The sequence below is a fragment of the Nyctibius grandis genome, chromosome 4, assembly GCF_013368605.1.
Source record: "Nyctibius grandis isolate bNycGra1 chromosome 4, bNycGra1.pri, whole genome shotgun sequence".
Classification (NCBI taxonomy): domain Eukaryota; kingdom Metazoa; phylum Chordata; class Aves; order Nyctibiiformes; family Nyctibiidae; genus Nyctibius; species Nyctibius grandis.
The window spans coordinates 2,313,639-2,335,936 of NC_090661.1; the positions used below are offsets into that span (position 1 = coordinate 2,313,639).

The following is a 22,298-nucleotide window of genomic DNA, read 5'->3' on the forward strand; positions in this document are numbered from 1 at the left end:
TGATTCTGTGATTCTGTAACAAGATTATTAATTTGCTAGCCTAGCTCTAGGATGTATGGATGTCTAGCATTAAACCTCACTGTTCGCTTGTGCTCTGTACCATGTGTGTCCCAATCTAGTATCTGGGTGCTTCAGAGATCTTGTCTTCTGATCAAATATTTGTACTCAGCTGCCTCGGAGACACATTTTATTTGCAGATGTATCTCTAAGGCTGTCACTCTGCTTCTCTGCTGACTGTTCCCCACATTGTACCCTGATGTAGTTCCTTTCTGAAAGCAGCTGCGGTGAGATGCTGGTTTCCCCTGTACAATGTGACCGGTCACCAGGCTGCGGAGGGAGCTTTGCTAACTCAGCATATCGCTCAGAGCATCTGCTCACCGTTTGTCATCCACCATCAACGCAAGTTCAGAAGCATTAAAAAATGACCAGCTGAATTAAAACGTGAATAAGATTCATCTTGAATCCTCTCCATGAAGTGATGAGTGTTCTCCTTATCTAGCAGGCCATACAGAGTTTCCAGAAGAGGTTAGCCTTGTTGAAAGGATCTCATTTTTCAAAGGAACTTGGCAGGCTAATATCTCACTAAGAGTTTCACAAGAGCCTGTGTTGAAAACCAGGCAACTAGTAGAGAAGGCCCTGAAATAACATGAAAGGTCTGACCATATCAGTGCCCAGCTGAGACAGGGAACACCTCCACTTTGGCCATGTTTTTGCAGTGAAGGAGGTGCACTTCCAGGTTTGGAATTCAGAAGTGTCTCAGCAGATAACCAGAGGATTTCCAGTAATCCCTGGGCTCCTTCCAAATGAGATAAAGGTCATTTGATAGTCATCTAAAGATAAGGATTTTGTAGAGCCTCATAGAAATGTTAACGCATTCCTTTTATTGAGGTGTTGGAAAATAGAATGTTCCACTACCTAAATTTGATTTTGATTTCATATATTTTGTAAAATGTTTTGGGTTTGTTTTGGGGGTTTTTTTGTTTGTTGTTTTTTTTTTTCCCTCCCAGAAAGTATAAGGATCATTATCTTCTTTCAGAACTGCCTTTTATTTCAAAATAATAGCTAGTCTGGTAGACAGACAGCGTAATTGTTTCATCCTATAACTACACTGGTATTTTATTATATACACTTTTTCTCCACCTCTTTCTCCTTGCAGTATGTTTTTGTAGATGTTTGATGGCCTATCCTATAACAAGCAGGAAAATACAAATACGATATCCAAAATATATACAGCTAATTATTTAAAGGCACCTGGGTTTTGGTGGGGTTTTTTTTGTGAGAAGGTTCAGGTTGGACATTAGGAAGAATTTCTTTTCAGCAAGGGTTATTAGACATTGGAATGGGCTGCTCAGGGAGGTGGTGGAGTCACCATCTCTGGAGGGGTTTAACAAAAGACTGGACATGGCACTTAGTGCCCTGGTCTAGTTGCCATGGTGGTGTCAGGGCAATGGTTGGACTCGATGATCCCAGAGGGCTCTTCCAACCTGGTTGATTCTGTGATTCTGTGAAGCAGAACTAACGAAACCGGGTTGCTGCAGGTTTGCAGCCTGTGGCACTGGTCCCACCACAATAACCTCGCTGCTGCAGGAGCCCCAGAGCTCGGTGCCCGTTACAGGCATATTCTGGCACCTCTTCCCGTTTTGCTGGGTAAGACGCAGCAGAAGTGGTGCCTGGTCCAGAGCTACCCTTGTAGTGAGGGGCTGGCTGGAAACTATCGCTCCTGGCAAGGAATAAGGATTTCTTCCTGCCTTTCCCTCGAAGGCACCGACAAGGTTTCTCTACTTAGACACCTTTTTAATTTTTTTTTTGCAGTGTTGACGTGAACTTACTGCCTTTGCTGTAAGAACTAGAACTTCTATGTCCAGTATGAGTGAGGTTAGCAAGATTTTTCAGAAATGATTATGCAGTGGGGAAGGTATATGATAGGTAAAAGAATGAAAATTCATGAGCCTGATTTCTTAGGAGACAGGGCTAAAAAAAAAAAAGAAAACCTCAGCATTTATTTTATTCTTCACAGACCTGAATGCTGCTTTAGTTCCTTCCGGAGACTGGATGCTAAGGCTGCTACTGAAAAATTTCAGCAGGATCTGGGTTTCCGAATGCTAAACTGTGGAAGGACAGATCTGATCAACCAAGCAATCGACGCACTGGGACCTGACGGGGTTAACACCATGGATGATCAGGTATGCAACCACACACACACAAATCCATGTATGAACAAATCGTGTGCTCCTTTCCATGTGGGAAATCAATACACAAGGTTGTGTTAGTTGCCTCTCCAAGGCTTTTCTAATTCTAGCTTGTGTTTTGGTCTGAAAATGTATCCCTTAAAAAAAACCAAAAAAATAATCCCCCCAAAAAGCCAGTCAAAGCCTGGAGTGAATTGTTTCTTTATCAGCTGGAATGTAGGGCTGGTCCTTGGATGACACTGACAGAAGACAGGTTAATGTGCTGGCTGCAAATGGAAAGTCTGGTGTTGTCTTACTGCTACAACAATGTCAAAACAGAGTGGGTTTTGCCAGTGACACTCTCTTCTGGTTCAACAGCCCGAATGCAATCTGGGTCAGTGATGAGTGACCAAGAGGTGTTACTGTCTGATGGCTTTCAGGCGTGAAGCGAGTTATATGTTCTCAGAACAGTCTGGCATATCAGAAGCAGCGCTGGGAACCCCAGTGGCGTCGCTCTCAGTCGGTATTTGTTTGAAAGTCCATCATGCTGATGTATCTATTTTTCCATTTTTACCTGTTCCCTGCTCAGCTACATTGAGCCATAGGGATTTCAAAGTCTGGGGAGTCTTTAGCTGCTTCTGCTTGTGCTGTCAGTCCCATCAAGTAACAGCAGTCTGTTCTCTGGGGCATCATTCAATGCACTGAGTTAGCTTTTTATTAAAGAAAATAAAAACACCTCTCCCAAATAAACACTCATAATAGCTGTCACAGCAATGAGAACGAGCTGTCTGACACTGGCACATCTTCCATGGTACTTTCCACCATCCTGCAATTTTAAAGGAAGTGTAAATTTGTACACAAATATGAGCAGAAACTACTCCTGCACAAGCTTACATCTAGGTATGTAGTTGCCTTATTTATATAGCCAGTACAAGGAGCTTGGTCAAATTTCTTTTGGTCATGATGAGTCTTAACACACTGCACAGTAGCAGGCACCTCCGAGGCATCGCAAACAGGTGTGACCTCTGTATCGGCACTGATGAGGCCGCACCTTGAATCCTGTGTCCAGTTCTGGGCCCTGCACTTCAAGAAAGATGTTGAGGTGTTGGAGCGAATGCAGAGGAGGGCGACCAAGCTGGTGAAGGGTCTGGAGGGTCTGACCTATGAGGAATGGCTGAGGGAGCTGGGAGTGTTTAGCCTGGAGAAGAGGAGGCTCAGAGGTGACCTTAGTGCAGTCTACAACTACCTGAAGGGAGGTTGTAGTGAAGTGGGAGTCGGCCTCTTCTCCCAGGCAACCAGCGATAGGACAAGAGGACACAGCCTCAAGCTTGGCGAGGGGAGGTTCAGGTTGGACATCAGGAAGCATTTCTTCTCAGCAAGGGTCATTAGCCATTGGAAGGGGCTGCCCAGGGAGGTGGTGGAGTCACCATCTCTGGAGGGGTTTAAGAAAAGCCTGGACATGGCACTTAGTGCCCTGGTCTAGTTGCCATGGTGGTGTCAGGGCAATGGTTGGACTCGATGAGCCCAGAGGGCTCTTCCAACCTCATTGATTCTGTGACCATCTCTCACCTGGCACGCACAGCAAAAGTTTTGTTGCGAATCCTACAATACACAGAACTCTTGGACTAATTTAACATACAGGCTTTAGATCCAGGTTCAGATTTTGACCACTCCTAGAACCTGAGCGTGCCCAATGTTGAGGAGTGTGTTCAGAGTCACTTCCATATGTACGTGTATGGGGATATTTCTAGAGAGACAGGGAGAGAACTCAGAACAGATATTAGGAAGCTTGAGTTTGGAGCAGGACCCTGTCTTCACTTCTAGCAGAGACCAAGCAGCACTCTGGTTTCACAGGAGGTGAGGTGTTTAGGAAAACAATCTCTTTGTCCCGATGCGTACTGAGGAACAAGCAGGGAATGCAAAACTAATATTAAAAATTAAAAAAAAAGACAAAGGAAAGGTAAGGTAACTCTGTACAAACCTGTAGTTTCAGAACCCTGACTGGAGCAGTAATTATGGGCTTGTGTCTGCAGACCCACCCATCCTCCCCTGCCCCTGAAATGTCTTTGCAAATGTGTGTAGCTGCCTCCAGTGCAGGCAGCTCAGAACTGTGGCTGTTTTGAGAAGATGCCTTTGCAGATACAAGATCAGGACTTCTGTGTGAGATGTAATTCTGTTTTATGATATCTCAAGATGAAGCTGTGTTACTACACAACGAGCAGCCGAGATGCTGCCTGTGGAAAATTCAAACGCTCACAGTAATTAAGGAGGGGGGAAAGCTGTAGGATATGAGCAGGAAGGGATTTTACTAGGCCATTTCCTTTCTGTCCTTGGCTACTTCTGGAATGAACTCCGTAAGTAAGGCTCATTCTCTCATAATTCATCGCTGGGCTGTCATGGTTTGCTGGTTAAGTAGAGAGAGAGAGATTTGTGGGATTGAAATGCTGAAATATTGTGGCAAATAGGATTTTAGCAATGGGGATAAGTTGCCAAATAAATTAATCTTGTGTATTTTTGTGTTGTTTTCTGCTTTCGGTTCATCTGGCTACAAATGATCCAAGAAATGTATTTCTTTTTTGGCAGCCTTGAGAAAGCTCGAGAATTGTGGACAATACAGGGCTGGGGTTTTCAGTGTTCCCTTTTGTATTCTTGCAGTCTTGGCCCCTGTTTTGTCCACACCACTTTCCAATACTGGTGCTTTGTGCCCACTCTGCAGAGAAACCAAAGTGGTTTGAACATAAATGTACGCTGTCCCTACACACACGCTCTTCTGTACGTTAAGATTCAAACTCACTGTGTCTGTGACAGTTTCACTGTTGATAGATATAGAAAAATAACCATTTTTTTTCTTCTTCCTGAAGGGTATGACCCCATTAATGTACGCCTGTGCTGCTGGAGATGAAGCCATGGTCCAAATGCTTATAGATGCTGGAGCAAATTTAGATATACCAGTGAGTAACAGAGGACCCTCTCCCCATAGTTATTCATCTGTAAACTAACAAGACCAGTTATGAAATCTCTCCCAGCAACTGAAGGCTTCATTTCTGGAAGCTTCTGAACATGCCACTTCTTTCAGAAATCACTGCTTCAGGGATTTGGGAGGGGGAAGAAAACTTTCCAAACCTCTTGGAGCACTCAGTGGCTCCAATTATGATTGGCATTGGCAAGTCTAATAGGCACGGCGGGGGTAAAGGGGCCTTCCCCCCTGAAAGAGCTGCCACTAGGAGAAACCAGTGAGCCCATTAAGAGGGCCCAGGGGACTGGGCAGAGTGAGCAGTGCTGGCAGTGTTCTCTACATGGCGTAAGTTCCCATTCCCCGGGGCTGTCGCTTTCAAAGGAAAAAGCCAGTTATGACAAGTCTAAAGATCGTGGCAGACAGAGTGCAACGGTTTGTAACTGCCTGGTTCCTTTCTCCCAGGTTCCCAGCACCTCGCCACGATACCCTTCAGTCCATCCCGACAGCCGGCACTGGACTGCTCTCACCTTTGCTGTGTTACATGGGCACATCTCGGTGGTTCAGGTAAGCAGAGGAAATCCCCCGCTCAGGAATCTTTACGGGAGACACGGGGGGACTGAAGCACCCTCGCTGTCAGGCGTCCTGAGCACGGGTCCGTCACGGGCTCCGTGTGCAGGTTGGTGGAAGCCTTCTAAAAACCAGTGAAAAATTGCATGTTTTGAAAATGAGGAGAATGCAAACAGGGCTTTTCCTGGGGAGCTGTGAATTGATGACATAATTCCTAGCAAGGCCTTGATGACAAAACACAGCATGTTTCCTTATTTTTCTTTGGTTTCAGTATTGGTCCAAGGCTTACCCCTTCCAGAACCACGCTGCACAGTCATTTCTTTGGTATTAGATAAATGAGTGCTTCACGTGGAGTGGTTACAGGTAGACTACTTGATCAGGATACTTTCTGACATTAGATGTTAATTGGTTTATACATGTACATGTACAAAAATCAAGTGTATGCTGATTTCTGCTCTAATGGCAGCAAATCATTTGTAACTTCCTTTGTAATCCTTCAGAATTGCCTGAATAAGATTTAAGCTGTGGTGGGAGTTGAGCCTCTCGCATCCTCCCCACTCCCTTTTCTGGGGAATTAACGCAGGGGGCAGCGGAGTGGGATGGAGTCCTGGAAATCCCACCTGAACTTCAAGAGGAATTCAAAACTGATCACAGCAGATAGTCAATTGCTGGTGAATTTAATTTACCTTTGGCTCAAAGGGAAAAAAAAATAAAAATAAAAAAAGATGTAAGCAAATGGAGGCTGCACACACTCATTTTTTATTTGTGTACATTTGTAAATAATTACAAAGATTAGATTCCACCTGGGAAATTGCCAGGGCAGCCTTGGGGGTTAGAAAGGTTGGACAGCCTTAATTTACACGGGAGATAAGAGCATGGTTCTCCCAGGAGATGTAGCCAAGTGTATCAAAGCTCCCATCGGACTGCATTGCCCACGATGTTTGTTTCTTTTATTTTGGATAAAACTTCTAAAGATCACTTATTTTGTGTTTTATTTTGGCAACTATTACTAAAAAAGCAGATGTCAGCTTTTGCTGAAATGGGTGTATAAAATTGCCCCCCAGTTAAGGTCTCCCATGCCATACTTGCATGGAATAGCCAGCATCTCGAGAGAAACCAGCAGTCGTGCTCTGCAACAAATTTTATAATAAAAATGTGCCTGTGACTGGTGATGCACACACAGGCAGAGCTTCTCCTCCCACGGGGGAGCACCCAGGCTCTGCAGCTGCAAGCAGTGCTCTGGGTGCCCCGATGCTGTCTGCCAGCCCTACCTGGCCATAAAAAGTCCCCATCATCTTGTAACCTTCTCCCCTTCATCTGGGAGGGGGGTAGTTTCCCTTGGGAGCAGCTTGGTGAGTTCAATGAAAGCAGGTTCTGTGTGTGGCAACTCATGCAGCTGCAGAGGGGTGTGAGAGACCAAGAGGGATGTTTGGCCCCGGGGCTAATTCCCTGGAGGAACTCTGCTTCCTGAGCACAGCATGAAACTAAGAGAGATGGACTTCGTGTGCTGCAGAGAAGCTCTGATGGCAGAGCTCTTTGGAGCTGGGGAATTACAATTGCAAAGCCATGCTCATAAAGGAGATGATTTAAAAAAAAAAAAGGCAAGTAGGTGGTGTTCTGTGAGCTGTCGGCTGAGCACCTTTCCAGCATAAACTTGCTATTGAAAGCACAGTAAAGCAAAGGAAAATAAGAAAACTCTAAACTGACATTCATGTGGTGACTTTAGCCCTAGGCTGAGTGAAGAAACACAAGAGAAATTTGCCTTGTAATAGATATTTTTATATATCTATTTATATATAACTACCTGAAGGGAGGTTGTAGTGCAGTGGGAGTCAGCCTCTTCTCCCGGGCAACCAGCGATAGGACAAGAGGACACAGCCTCAAGCTTGGCCAGGGGAGGGTCAGGTTGGACATTAGGAAGCATTTCTTCTCAGCAAGGGTCATTAGCCATTGGAAGGGGCTGCCCAGGGAGGTGGTGAAGTCACCATCTCTGGAGGGGTTTAAGAAAAGCCTGGCCATGGCACTTAGTGCCCTGGTCTAGTTGCCATGGTGGTGTCAGGGCAGTGGTTGGACTCGATGATCCCAGAGGGCTCTTCCAACCTGGCTGATACTGTGATTCTGTGATTTTGCTTCAGCCTTTGAGCTGGTCCCTTTGTGTGCACACACACTTCACTAAGAATCCCCGGGTTTCCCTTTCTAGCACACAGCCTCTTGTTTTGTCTGAATTGCTCTTTTCTCAACTCCTTGTCTTTCATGTGTCTGTTGCAGCTGCTCTTGGATGCTGGTGCCCACGTTGAGGGCTCTGCCGTTAACAGTGGAGAAGACAACTACGCTGAGACTCCGCTGCAGCTGGCTTCAGCAGCAGGTAAGCTCGCTGCGGCCTCAGCACGCTCCGCTCTTGCCACCACCGAATACCCACAGCCAATTCACACGTGGGTCTGGGGTCTGTAAAACACGTCAGGAGTCACTTTGTGCTGCATCACTGAGGTACCGTGGGTACAGTAACGACATCAAAGGAGCAGCACAGGGAGCTGGCTATGAAAATGTCAAGCATTTTCTTCGTTTCTAAAACACCAGTAGGACCGTGTCAGGGTTGGCAGCGACTAACGGCTGTCGTCATGTGGCAAGAGCTTGATGGGCACTAAATGAGTGTCTGCTTTTGCAACTAGTCCCAACACTTACCTCCTGCCAGCGGCCTCCAGAGTAAAGCTGACTGAAACAGCTCCTTTGCACAGGGCACTGTCAAGAAACATAAACCAGCTACTGTCTAGTCTAGGCATGTCTTGGACCTGAATAACTTCCAGATGCAAAAATTAACAAGTTTAAATTCAGCCTGGGGAAAAATAACTGCTATATAAAGAAATTTGTTTTATTAATTTATTAAATACAAGTAAAATTCTGCATTTCTTCTACCTAACTGTCACGAGAAGAGCTTGGCATTCTGTGAACAAGTCTGGGCTAGCCTAGAAGTACCTGTAGTTTTTCAACACTTCTCACCTCTAACTGTTTTTATTTTTCCTTCATATCTTTCTGCTTCATTTTTGTGCGTTTATGAAGAAGAGTCTCTGGCTTGCTCTGCACCAGGCTTTATTTGAAGGGATTAAGAAAAGGCCTCCTCCCCATGACAGATACTCGTTGTGCTGGGTCTCTTGCCACTGCTCACTACTACTAACTACTAAGCGCAGCACAGAGCAGCTCCCGTCTGGCCGCCTCTGTTAACCACAGCTGAACAGCCAAGGCTGAGCCTAGTTAAACTGGTTGCACACATCTCTGCTGGTGTGCACTGAGTGCCAGACCAGTTTAGTTTTCTTTTCATTCTGCCTCTAGCTAGTTGTGCACTATTAGGTAATTTAAGTGCTGTGTGACTCAGTTTCTCGCTCTGAGATGTTACGAAGCCTAATGCATGCTTGCAGGATGCTCTGAAAGCCATAGTTGGTAGCATCAGAGTTCGTAGAATTCATAGAATCACAGAATCAATCAGGTTGGAAGAGCCCTCTGGGATCATCGAGTCCAACCATTGCCCTGACACCACCATGGCAACTAGACCATGGCACTGAGTGCCATGTCCAGGCTTTTCTTAAACCCCTCCAGAGATGGGGACTCCACCACCTCCCTGGGCAGCCCCTTCCAATGGCTAATGACCCTTGCTGAGAAGAAATGCTTCCTAATGTCCAACCTGAACCTCCCCTGGCCAAGCTTGAGGCTGTGTCCTCTTGTCCTATCACTAGTTGTCTGGGAGAAGAGACCGACTCCCACTCCGCTACAACCTCCCTTCAGGTAGTTGTAGACTGCACTAAGGTCACCTCTGAGCCTCCTCTTCTCCAGTTGCTGGTGCAGTGTCTGTTACCAATCCTATGTTAGATGCTTTCAAAGAGGTACTAGATGTGGAATCATCGTTAAGTTTCTATCATTTTTTCCTAGGGAACTACGAGTTGGTGAGCTTACTGCTAAGCAGGGGTGCTGATCCGCTCCTGAGTATGCTGGAAGTCAATGGTATGTCTTCATCACTTCACGAAGATATGAATTGCTTCAGTCACTCAGCTGCACACGGGCACAGGTAAAGCTCCGTTCGTGTTCAGAACAGGGTTTTTTTTTTTGCCTAAGGCTACCACTGTAGTGTTCCTCGTGACTTTATATTACATGGCTTACACCCAAATCCCTGGGTGATAAAAGAAAGGGATTATATTTTAATCAAAAGCACAAAACACAACAGAAAGATCTTTGCTTTTTTACTTATTCTCTCCCTTGCTGGTCTAGCTCTGCAGCGCTAAGAGTGAGTGGGAGCTGGTTCTAGGCCATACGTGAGTAGACTATGTTCCACCTATGGGTAGGTTATGAGGTTATGGTTCATGTTCTGAGACAGAATCTATTCACCTTAAGGTGGCAAAAATGATCTGTGGCAGAATTTGGTTGACTGCATTGCTGGTTTGTGGACGGCTGACCAAGAGATCGGTCATTAAAATGCTGAAAAGCCAGCCTGGGCTTTTCAACCCCGTTTTCAGGCTAGTTCTTTAGAAATAAGACATTAATTACAAACTCATCCAGAAATCCTTCTGTTCCCAGAAAAAATGTTAGCGTAACAAGCCAATTAAAACAGCCCTAAAGGCGCCCATGTAGATGGGCTGAGCCACATCCACAGGGTCTTACAGCACTGCAGCTGGCCCTCCCAGCAGCACCTTAAGGAGCAGCCACCTTGCTTGAACACAGCTGTGCTTTGCAGTGGTGCCAGAACTGCACCTCCAGGTACATCACACATCTGGATACACCAGGGAAAAGATCCCAAGCTCAAATGAGGCCCATCTATGGAACAGCCTAATGCAGTTATTTACGGTGTAAAACGCCACAAACACTGCTCTGTTCCCAGTTCTGTTCCCCTCCCACAATCTTCTGCACCATCTAACCGTGCAAACTGTGAGATTTAAGGCTTTTTCTCCGGTCACATAGGGCAGGGTGATCCTGAAGCACAAAATTAAGAATTTTTTCAGTCCTCCTGAGTAGTGTGGGTGCAAAGAGAGCACCAGCTAGTGGCAATTCAGCGCCACAGCCCAGGACTCGGGTGAACTTGCTGGGACAGGGCCTGGCTGCTGCAGATGGCTCCAGCTGTCTGGAGGGACACCAATGATGCAAGCTTGCAGAAGCGGCTGGACACAAACAAGAAAGCCTCTTTCTTGCAACTGCTGTGTGAAATGCCAAACCAAAGAAATTCCCTGGATTTAGCGATGCAGAACTATCATTTTTTATGGTTTCTGTTTACTGATAGAGGAAGCGAGTCCGGCTAAAACACGTAACAGTGCTTGAAGATGGTCACTGGGTAAAACAGCGAGGGTTCTAACAGACACTCTCTGGTAAATCTTACTTCAGAGCTTAAGCTGTTACCACACTCAGGGCTGGCAGAAGGAAGCGTGCTTCTATGCCAAAGTATAGACTGCAATAAAAACCAGTTTGCCCTAACCCTTAGTGGTACCACTAAGGTATAGAAGCATATTCCGTTCTTTTGCCCTTGCTCCTGGGACATCGATTTCTAGCATGAAGCCAGCTCCCTAAACCCAAATCACCATAGTCCTGTCTGAATTGTTGATATTTCATTTATTAATAAGCGCTATCTCTTCTTCCTCTGCAGGAACGTTCTGCGCAAGCTCCTGACCCAGCCCCAGCAACTGAAGGGAGATGTCCTCTCGCTGGAGGAGATTTTAGCTGAGGGAGTGGAGAGTGACACCTCCAGCCAGGGCAGCTCCAGCGAGGGGCAAGTCAGGCTCTGTAAAACCAGAATGAAGGCTCTGCAGGAGGCCATGTATTACAGTGCTGAGCACGGCTACGTGGACATCACCATGGAGCTCAGGGCCCTGGGTAAGGTGTTTTCTGTTTTAAGCATTGTGCACATTTAAGGCGTGAAAAGCTTTTTCCTCTGGCCCTTTCACTTGGAGAAGAATCTGTAACCCCAACTGCAAAGCTATCCCAAGCTTATGGGAACCGGCTGTCTAATTTAAATAAAACAGTGTTTAAGGCTCCTCTCAAGTTTTTCAAATTCCCACTGATCGGGGATGTCCCTCAGTTTTGGCTGGATCCTCTGTTCCCAAGTATCAGAAGCAAGGGGCATGTCTTTTCATCAGATACTCTTGACACCTAAAATTCAGTGTTAAAGAGGCTGGTCTCAAAACCAAAGATAACAATCAGAGATTAAATGGTTTAAGGTAAAAGAACATATTTGATGTAAAGGTAGGAAAGAGAAGCTTTGAAGCTTGTGTGTCTAAGACTGTTACAGGTAACCAGCAGAAAAGACCTCCCACCATGGCTGTGTAGGGTTAGGTATTCTTACAAGTTCAGTTCAAATTTATTTTGAAGTTCTGGCTAATCATGAAGTTAAATACACAGTGGGGAGTCTCTGGGCCTTAACAATCAGCTGAAAGTTCCAGCTTCTGGTCCTGGAAGAAGTTCTTCTGGTACAAATCCTCTGCTGTTGTAACTTAGTCACTTAATCTGTCAGTGACCCAGTTCAGTCATCTTTAGTATCAAGACAAAAATGTATCTGCTGTTAGGATGTATGTGAAGATCTACTTCAGCACTGCTAAGTGTGAGTGATAGCAGCAGGACAACCTACTCCCAGGTACTTCAGCAACTCATCATCTTTCACTGTCCTTTTTGCTGTGGCTACAGGAGTCCCCTGGAAGCTCCACGTGTGGATCGAGTCACTACGGACAACCTTCTACCAGTCTCGTTACTCAGTCGTACAGACCCTCTTACGGGAATTTGTCACCATTAAGGAAGAGGACTATAATGAAGAACTGGTTAATGAAGGGTTGCAGCTCATGTTTGATATCCTCAAAACCAGCAAAGTAATGATTAGTTTTGTAACAGTATCAAAATCAAGTGTTTGGGTTTTGCTCTTGTACAAGGTGGTGCACACCAAGAACAAGTGAATGCCTATGCCAAGCCCCTCCTGAATTATGGGATGAAAAGGGCTCTGACAGCATTTCTCTGAATTCATGCACAGCCCACAAAAGCAGCCCTCACAGTAAAGGCATTAATGTCAACAGAAGTGAAATGAATTCTGTTAAAGTCCTGTTCAGCAACTGGCTTTTGAAACCATGTGAATGTAACAATGCTTTTGTTCAGCAACACTTTCCTATTTTATTGTTTTATTTAAAGGGTGCGTGTGACTGCTCTTTCCTTACTTTTCAAGGCACGTCTAGAACGAATTTGATCCATGGTCTATAGTTTAGCTGTCCCCTTTTGCAGCTAAGTTCACCCAGTCTCTACCACATTCTCTTCCAAGAGGCTGTTGCACTTCCCATTAGAACTGGCTAACTAAAACCAACTGCAAACTAGGCACCAGCACTTGGTGTTGACAGTGAGCTGATACCGTGAATCAAATCTTGCTGAGAACGCGCTTGTGGGCTTCCCTCTTCCAGGGAAGTGGAAGGATGAGCTTTTGCTGATGGACTCTCTTTTCCTTGACAGAGGCTGGCCCATAGACCGTTGCTGAGTGCATTCTGTCAGGGCATACTTGTTCAGATCATGCTCTTGTCCCTCTGTTTGGAGGTTATTCTTGTAAAGTACAGTTGCTATAAGCCTCAAGTGAACTGTTACAGCACGTTTGAAACCTGCTCAATACAAAGTGCCGGTGGATGATACCTGTCCCATCCTCCTTACAGAATGATTCAATCAATCAGCAGCTTGCATCCATCTTCACCCACTGCTACGGCAGCAGCCCCATACCCAGCATTCCTGAAATCCGCAAGACCCTGCCAGCTCGCCTAGGTAAGATGTTCACCTGAACAGTGAAGTTCTTGTGATTTTTTTTTCTTTTTAAAGCATCCAGAGTTTCAAAAAATATTCACCCTCTTTTTTTTTCTTTACCCTAACAGATCCACACTTTCTAAACAATAAAGAAATGTCTGATGTAACTTTTTTAGTAGAAGGAAAGCTATTTTATGCACACAAAGTCCTGCTGGTTACTGCATCTAACAGGTGAGTCGCTTTCCACAGCTAAGTACAGATTGGTAAAGGAGGGTTTGGCCCTTTAGCCTCTCCTTTGTGTGTGACCAGCTCTCAGTCACCCACTGCACTAAGGCAGCTGCTAAGGAAGGATACAGACACAGACCATAATTCAGGTGTGCAGCTCCAAGCCACATCTTTCTTGCTAATGTTAAGAATAGTAGGAGAGTAAAGATGAGTTTTTCTAGCTGCTCCTGGTATGTGTTAGAGATTCCCAGAGCTATATTGACATAAACTAACTAGTAATTAACCCTAAAACCCCGTGCAGTAGTTGGAGTGTACATCTCCAGCCATTTCCCCTCTAGTTTGCTAGCTAGAGCTACACAGGCTCCAGATTTCCTGGAAGTTTCACCCCTGACCTGGTACTCTGGGCAGTTACTCGTTTCTTTCTCTGTTACTGGCATGGTAACAGGGTTTTGCAACTCTTATAGGGTGGGATTGGATCAGACCCAAGCAATTCACAGGTTAAGTTGTCCCTGAAGTTCTAAACTAATTGCAATAAATGGAAAGAAATGTTTCAATTTTCAACTTGCAAACAAGAAGGATCTTTATTCTCCCCTTGCTTAGGCTGTTTGTCAATAGGTAATGAGGGTGTGAAGCACTAACACAGAAAACCTCTTAAAACCTTTCTCAGGTTTAAGACGCTAATGACCAATAAAACAGAACACGACAGCCATGGCAGCAAGATGGTTGAAATCAGTGACATGAAATACAATATTTTCAAGGTATGTAGCTTACTCTACCTCTTCTTTATAGCTTTCATCTTCTCACATACATAGAAGCTGAGAGGGCCAAGGCTTAATATCACAGGTAATTTACAAGTAGAGATGGAGTTCACTTGGACACACCTGTATTTTAGGAGTATTCTGATCTGTGTCAAACTTTTCATGTAGGATGAACCTTAACACAGAAACCTCCAGCCTATATTCTTATTTTCCTACTAGGGAGCTGACTCCTCCATAAAGCAGGATAAACCAGTCTTCTACTGAAAGTAGTTTTATACTTTTAAGACATCAATTTCATACTTCTAAAGGCACCATGTTCATGCTGCGCTAAGCAAAAAGTAAACTTATTTACAGCAGGTGGACTGCCAGGCTTTGTATTAATTCAAATCAGATGATCAGAAATCACAGAATGGTTAAGGGTTGGAAGGGACCTCTGGAGATCATCTAGTCCAACCCCCTGCCAAAGCAGGTTCACCCAGAGCATGTTGCACAGGGTCGCATCCAGGCGGGTTTTGAATATCTCCAGAGAAGGAGACTCCCCACCCTCCCTGGGCAGCCTGTGTCAGGGCTCTGGCACCCTCAAAGTCAAGAAGTTCCTCCTCATATTCAGATGGAACTTCCCATGTTTCAGCTTGTGCCCGTTGCCCCTTGTCCTGTCACTGGGCACCACTGAGAAGAGTCTGACTCCCTCCTCTTGACACCCACCCCTAAGGTATTTGTAAGTGTTGATCAGATCCCCTCTCAGTCTTCTCCAGGCTGAACAGACCCAGCTCTCTCAGCCTCTCCTCATAAGAGAGATGCTCCAGTCCTCTCATCATCTTTGTAGCCCTTCGCTGGACTCTCTCCAGTAATTCCTTATCTTTGGTGTCCCTTTCAAGAAAGGCTCCGGATTGAGAACTGCGCTTTGCTTTTATGACATTTCTGTATTTAATGGACCTCAGGGAAGTTCATTCATGGTGGAGAGAAAGTAGGTTACTTACACACACAAGGGAAAAAAGAAGTCAGTGAAATGTGACAGTTATTCCAGGTTTCTAGATCTGCATTTCAAATTTGGAAGTGTGGTACAGGACAGGGCAATCCGAAGGGCACAACAGGTTGTACAACTGTTTCACGACAGGGTTGAGGCTTTTCCTATAAGCAAACAACAAAGCTGTTGGTCAGCAGTGCTGTCACCTCATGTAGAGGGAACAAAGCTGACCATAAGAACATCTTTGTTCTACTTGAAAGGGGCCATACAAGTGTTGTGTTGGATGACATCAAATTTTGCAGCTCAGGCCGTGACAGAAGAAAGGAAATGTAACCGAGTGTATTGAAACAAACCTCCTTAGCAACATTTTTACATCTAAAGGTTTCTAAAGATAAACTTTTGCTTCACTGGAGAGAGCAACAAATCAAAAAAGAATTAAAGCAGTGAAATACTTCACAGAATTAAACAATTTGATGGTAAATAAAATCAGACGGGTTAAGGAGATGACGGCGTTCTACAGCAATCTCAGATATGGTGCCTGGAGAACGCGGAGCCACCAGAGATCCATGTTCTGCTCAGGGCTCTGCTGGAAAGCAGCTTTGCTCCCCTGTAATTCCATTACACAAATAAGGCGATTTTAAAAGTAGAAGCTTAGTTTTGTTACCACTGCAGTTAGAAAAGGTAAGCCCAGCCTGCAGTCCCCACCCCTCCTTCCACAGCACCCAGGACACCAGAACGACTTCTCTTTCCACCACCAACTCTAGTCGTTCCCTAGATAAGACAGCAGCGGGTTGGCTGGGGGTGTGCACATGCAGATCAAAGAGCAGAAGCTGCCTCTTGCTCTCCCTGCAAACAATTAGGCCTTTTCCTCCGGCCCTGATGGGGGGCTGGAAGCTGATTAGAAGCACAGCGGGGGAGGCAAGTGGCTGGGAGGTCCCCGAGACACACATGCTCCTGGCGTGGCAGCTCCAGCTCACTGGCGGCTCTGCGTGTGACCGGCCTGAAAGGCTTTACAGAACCGGATCCAAGGAACCGTTTTACAAGGACATCCGTGTTGCTTAGAGACACAGTCACCCTCAGCCTAAAATCCTCAACAAGGCTCTTTTCAGAGCCCGGGGAAGAAAAGAGTATTAGAAAGCAGCAGATTTGCAACACTAGAAAAAAACGGAGGCGAGAGCCGGCAAACCCCGTGCTGCTCAGGAAGGGGAGCTCGGCCATTCACAGCCTCTTGTGACCTCAGTGGTGACAGCTTCATGCCTGGCCTTCTTCCCGTTTCAGATGCTGATGCAGTATTTATACTATGGAGGAACAGAATCTATGGAAATTCCCACCACTGACATCTTAGAGGTGAGAATGTTTTCTTTTAAGTCTTGCCAAGTGCACTGGGGCATAAACAGGGCTTGAAAGGCAAAATCCAGGAGCTAACAGCAAGCTTCCAGTCCAGGACTATACTGAACACTTCAAAATGAGCTTAACGTTTCAAAACACTCTTGTTTGGAAATAAAAACTACCAATTATGTTTTATTATGTCCATGAGATACAAGGCGGGGTGGTGGGCAGCAGGAGGGAGGGAAATCACCGCAGTGCTCTTGGTAGGCAGCGCTGGGTGGAAGCCTCCTTTGCACCATGTCCTCTCTGCCTCGGGAGAAGCAAGCAGACAAGGTGAGCTGATGGAGCAGCTCTGGTGCCTGCAGCAGGCCAACCACCCCCAAGGGGCTGGAGTCGGTAGAGAAATGACCGATTTCAAGCTGAACTTGTGCAGAGCAGCCTACGGCACCGCAAAGACTGGGCTGAGAGCGCTTCCCCAGTACTAACAGGCCCTTTTACAATGGTGCTGCTCAGTCACAAGTAGTCTGGTGACACTAAAGCTTGAAGCTAACGACTACACACAACTATTTTTTTTCTGAAGAGAGGAAAGGGGCCTCTGAGGAGTCTAGAGCTCATACATCATGGTGCCAGAAGGCAGCACAAATGCGCTTTCTGCAGGAGGAGCAAGACTTTGCTAAGAGGGGGAATCTCTCTGTCGCTTTAGCTAGGCATCAAGTGGCCTTTCTGCTCTTTCATGAGGACTCGGCCATTAAAAGAGGGGGTCAGAGAGTGTTCAGAGAGGAAATCATCCGTTCTGTTTGCCTTCCCTAAAAGCCTTTCAGGGCTCATGATCTCAAATAGCTTCTCTCTTCTCCTCATAGCTGTTGTCGGCTGCCAGCCTGTTTCAACTGGATGGCCTCCAGAGACACTGTGAAATCCTCTGTGCCCAGACGATCAGCATGGAGAACTCTGTTAACATCTATAAATATGCAAAGGTACGTGCCAAACTGCCACCTTTAAGGATCCCCATGAAACAGCACAGTGCTTCCTGCAGTCTCGTGTGGGTAACTAAACACAACAGGCACAGAGTGGGCACCTGCTAGGCTGGTAACTTACCCCAACCGCAACCACGAGTGAGGTGTTGGACTCAAGTTCCAGGCTGTAAAGTCCTACACAGTCCTAGTATGTTTTCTCGTCTAAAGCAATCATGTATGAAATTGATGCGAGATCCCTGCAGAGCAGGGGAGAGGGGTCTTAGCAGGCTGATACAGCAACGTCAGCAAAGCCTCAGAGATTCAGATCCTCAGAGCAGCAGGGGCAATTGATCATAGGACAGCAACTGAGTAGTAAACCGCTTCCTAGCACTCCTTCTGCTAATATATATTCTTAACAGCTCCAGAACTAGCATAAATCTGTTGTGTGACACAGATGTTCACCTCTATAGCAAATAGCCCACATTATCAATCAAATCAGAGAAATACTTTGCCATTCCTGGAAGTTTGCGGGGTCAGATCCCTTAAAGACAAGCAGAAAGACACGTAAAAGGCTGATAACGATGTGCATGTTTACTTTGTGTGTAGTGTCACACTGATCCTTTTCCTGACTGTCACACTGGGCCATTTTTTTTTTCCATGGAACTCAGGCTGGTTTCTTTCAGGACCTAAAATTTCACAGTATACAGTGGGAGAGAGGGGGAAGGGAGCATTCCCTACTGGCCTTCAGTACTTGTCCTTAAATTAATTACTATTTGCACAAAGTTCCCAGAAATGGGGGGGGTGGGGGGGGTGTGCCCAGTGCTTCTTAATACAGAACTCGAGTTTCATTGTTGTTCTAGTACTGAGCTTTCCCCACTGGTTCTGAAGCAAACAGCACCAGATCCCAGCCCCAAATCCACCTAACGTGTTTTAGCAGTGTAACATCCCTATTTTCCTACATCCAGGCGTTAGGCTCCCATCCTCTGACCCACGCTCTCACTGCCAGGAGCCGCGCGCACCATCTGGCAGCGCAGCGTTTCATGTTGCAGCACACGAACTCCCCGCCTGCGCAGCTAAACGGGTATCTTGGCCACTTCATCAGCCAGCTGCTCCGCTCCTTGAAGAGGAAGGGGCTGGAGTGCAGGCCAGTGGCTCTGCCAACAGCAGGCCCTGAGGGCAAGGCATTACCCAAAGCTTCACTGCCTCCCTGCTCACACCTGTGCCTGCAAAAAGCACCAACAGCCATTATCAGCCAGCACTGGTCCTACCTTCAGTAATTTCCACTGTTATATTATTTTCTGTCTTAGAAAACATTAAAGGGAAGAGCTTTAGAAATGAGAAGCAGCTCAGGGATGTCCTTTAGGTCTGTGACATACAGAAAAGGCTGATTGACTGATCTTCCTCTCTTCTGCAGATTCACAACGCACCTGAACTCGCCTCTTTTTGTGAAGGCTTCTTCCTCAAACACATGAGCTCTCTTCTAGAACAGGACTCGTTCAAACAGCTCATCTATGGCAGGAACAGCAAAGTGCAAGGCCTGGACCCTCTGCAGGACTTGCAGACAGCCCTGGCCGGCCGCCTGCACTCCGTGTACGTCACCTCCAGGGTGTGAAGCAGGAACACGGCAGTGGCAGGAGCGCTGGTTCAAGCTGCACGGGGACACGTCATCGGGCAAAGCCGCGGCTTTCCTGTTTGCCTTCTGGATCTTGCTGAAAGTCCCCTACAACCGATACCCCCCACCCCGGCCAGGGTGCTGTGCCTCGGCCCACTGAGGGAGGGGAGCTGGCTTCTCTGTGCTACTACTGTCACAGAAACACTGTCACAGCGCAAACAAGACCTGAGGATGCAAGTGAAGACCCGAAGATCAACGCTGCCATTTAACCAAGCACAACGCAGGGCTGTAGAGAAGTGAGGCGATTTACCTAGCCCCAACACCTAGTATGTAGTCCTAAGTGTCCGTCTACACACCATACTGGCCACCTAGTTCATAGGCATAGATGTTTTCCTTGTAAAAAGGCTGCACAGGAGGAGTTTTCCAATCCTATGGACAACTGCCCAGTCAACGAGTCGTCTGTCTGAACACAAAGGCTGGTGCACACAAACTGCTTCACTGTAGGAATAAACACCAGTGTCTGTACATGGCAAGAGATTCTGACATAAATTTCCCCCCAAACTGTTTGCACCTTGAGAGAGAGAGATTTTGTAGATGTTCAAAGCTGAGTAGAAACTAATACTAACTCTCAAATTACTCTTCAAAGCTAATATGAAGAACTGAGCTGGGGCAGGGAGGGAAGAATTGGTTTTTTTGTATTTTTTAATACGGTTTCACTGTGCTAGTTGTTAATCTGGATCCATTTTGAGGAGGGAAAAGAAAACCTGCCTTCCCTTTCACTATCCAGGTTTGATAGTCCCAATCACTTTCACTTTAAAAACCTGTTTCTGACCATTATCTGTGAGACCTGACACCATAAAAGACGCTTTCTAAAAGACTCAGGTGTAGCAGCAGCTAGCACTATGCTGAAAACCTGTCCAATAGCATAAATAGCAATAAAAGCCCCCCTAAGACCCTGAGGAACGTACAGCTTGATGGTTTGTTCTCTCTGGAGCTAGCTGGGATTAGAAGCTCTGACCTCTGGTCTCCGTTTCCACGGCCTCATCTGTGAAATGACGGTGTTTCCACAGCTACGCTACCTCAGCAGGGAGCAGGCACAGTGCCTGGAGGTGGGCTGCACTCAACAAGGTGCCTCAACTCCAACGCCCAAGACTCACATTTTGCCTTTGGTCGCAGCAGGCAGATGTTTCTGGTCCACATGGGCTCATTCCAGGCCACCTGGACCATTCCAGGCCACCTTCTAGCTGACGTAGGAGAACTAAAAGGAGACAGTTCAATCTACAGTTCTGAGTCTGAAGCAATGTTTGTGTGTGTTTTTATTCTAAATAATCCTGACTGTAGGAAGGCAGTTAGTTGTGTTAAAACACAGACCTTGCTCTTACCTATAGCTTTAAAGAAAGACCTTCAGATATTCCCCCAATCTTTGTTAGCACCCACCAAAAGCATTTGCCAAGACGCTTTCATTCGTTATAGGTGGGTGAAGGAGAAAAGGAAGGCAAGTTTTCAGTGGAGAACTACTGCTGCTTAGAACTTCAACAATATTGTAACAAAACACACTGGAAGGAGACTCAGCTGGGCCCAAAGCACAACACAGACATGGTTTAGGTGGCTGAAGGGAAGGAGAACGAACTACAGCATCTCCCACCAAATCCATCAAAAATCTGACCACCTCGTTCCTAAAGGATTTACACGAGGAGCACATTGCATGCAGGGGTAAGAACAATTAGTCTGGGCTCAGTAAGCTGACAGACAAGCTGGTCAGGGCACGCTCCAGCTTGTGCTTTAGGTACACCTCCACTTTTGAAGATCACCAGCTTCAATAACCCTATTTATTATCAGGAAGCCATACAGGTGTTTCAAAATTAGCACTGGTCTGCCTGGAAAATACCACAAAAGGCTTCAGCTTGGAAAGTATTTTCAAGTAGCTGCTCCAGCTATCTGTACAAATATGTAGGTCCTCTTTTGTTGCTGTAATATTACAATGCTTTGTTAATTGTACATTAATGTTGTCATTTATGTAAATGTACTGGGATTTTATTAACAACGTAATTTTAAAATACACAGCTGCTGTTATTTATTCTGCTCTTCTAACAGCGAGAAAAACCATATTTAAAGACACTTCTGTGGAAAAGGCCGTGTCAGTTTTAGCATCGTAAATTTATTTTGGTATATAGACCTAATTTTATGCTTTAAAACATATTTTAAAGCTAAATTTTGTGCTAAAAAAAAGGATGAAGAGGCATTCATTTCCCCTTCCCAGGCTCAAACATTTTTTTGAAGTTTAACTGGCATTTTCTCTAGCAGAAGGACATTTACCTGCTTTCCATCGAAAAGCAGCAGATGCCTAAGAAAAATCCTAACTCTAGGATTCTTCTCTGCAGCAGAAGAGACAGTGAGGGTTAAAGCAACTATTAACCTGGAGGTATTCAACATCTGAGTCACTCCCAAATCTAACACAGACAATGGGACAGAGCAGGTAAGCTCCTGAGTCACCTCGGAGCCCTGAGGGCTCTGATGGCTCTGGCTGATCCTGCTGTGGCTGTAGCAGGATCCATGTCAGAGCACTTGAGACCACTGACAGCCACAAAGTCAGGGGTGCAGCAGCAGAGGAAGCCGGGACATTTATTTATCTATGAGGTAAGAAGTAGAGAGGTTTAATTCTGCTGTCAGAACAAGAGTTTGACCCAGAAGTATCTTTCTCCCCCCCCAAGTTTACCCCATAAATCTTGCAGACCCCTACGGAGTTTGGGGATAACGGCTGAGCTGTAACTCTGGATTTGGTGCTGCCTCTACAGGACCCAAAACCTCTCAGGACACAAAGCGTATTTCAGAGGAACCCATTAACACAGCCAGAACCCGGACCTGGCTGTGGAGAATCTCTTCCCAATTGTTTCTTCCCTTGAATTTGCCCCCACACATGTAGACAAAGGGAACCTCTGGCGTGGCGAGACTCGAAGGCCAGTTCTACCCTAAGTCACTGTCACAAACATTTCTTAGCATTTGATTTACATCATCTGAGAGAAGTC

At 45.9% G+C, this 22,298-nt stretch overlaps 1 protein-coding gene across 1 annotated transcript in view; it reads left to right on the top strand.

The window, feature by feature from the left end:
• The window catches only part of ABTB2 (ankyrin repeat and BTB domain containing 2), a 132,404-nt gene extending 113,037 nt beyond the window's left edge, over positions 1 to 19,367 (top strand). The window contains exons 5-17 of the mRNA XM_068398242.1: positions 2,018 to 2,183; positions 5,030 to 5,119; positions 5,587 to 5,688; positions 7,960 to 8,056; positions 9,613 to 9,748; positions 11,312 to 11,538; positions 12,346 to 12,524; positions 13,344 to 13,449; positions 13,557 to 13,659; positions 14,321 to 14,411; positions 16,657 to 16,725; positions 17,568 to 17,681; positions 19,075 to 19,367. Of these exons, the coding sequence (XP_068254343.1) occupies positions 2,018 to 2,183; positions 5,030 to 5,119; positions 5,587 to 5,688; positions 7,960 to 8,056; positions 9,613 to 9,748; positions 11,312 to 11,538; positions 12,346 to 12,524; positions 13,344 to 13,449; positions 13,557 to 13,659; positions 14,321 to 14,411; positions 16,657 to 16,725; positions 17,568 to 17,681; positions 19,075 to 19,272 (1,678 nt within the window). The 3' untranslated portion in view covers positions 19,273 to 19,367. The remainder of the gene's footprint in view (positions 1 to 2,017; positions 2,184 to 5,029; positions 5,120 to 5,586; positions 5,689 to 7,959; positions 8,057 to 9,612; positions 9,749 to 11,311; positions 11,539 to 12,345; positions 12,525 to 13,343; positions 13,450 to 13,556; positions 13,660 to 14,320; positions 14,412 to 16,656; positions 16,726 to 17,567; positions 17,682 to 19,074) is intronic.
• The last annotated feature ends 2,931 nt before the right edge of the window (positions 19,368 to 22,298 follow it).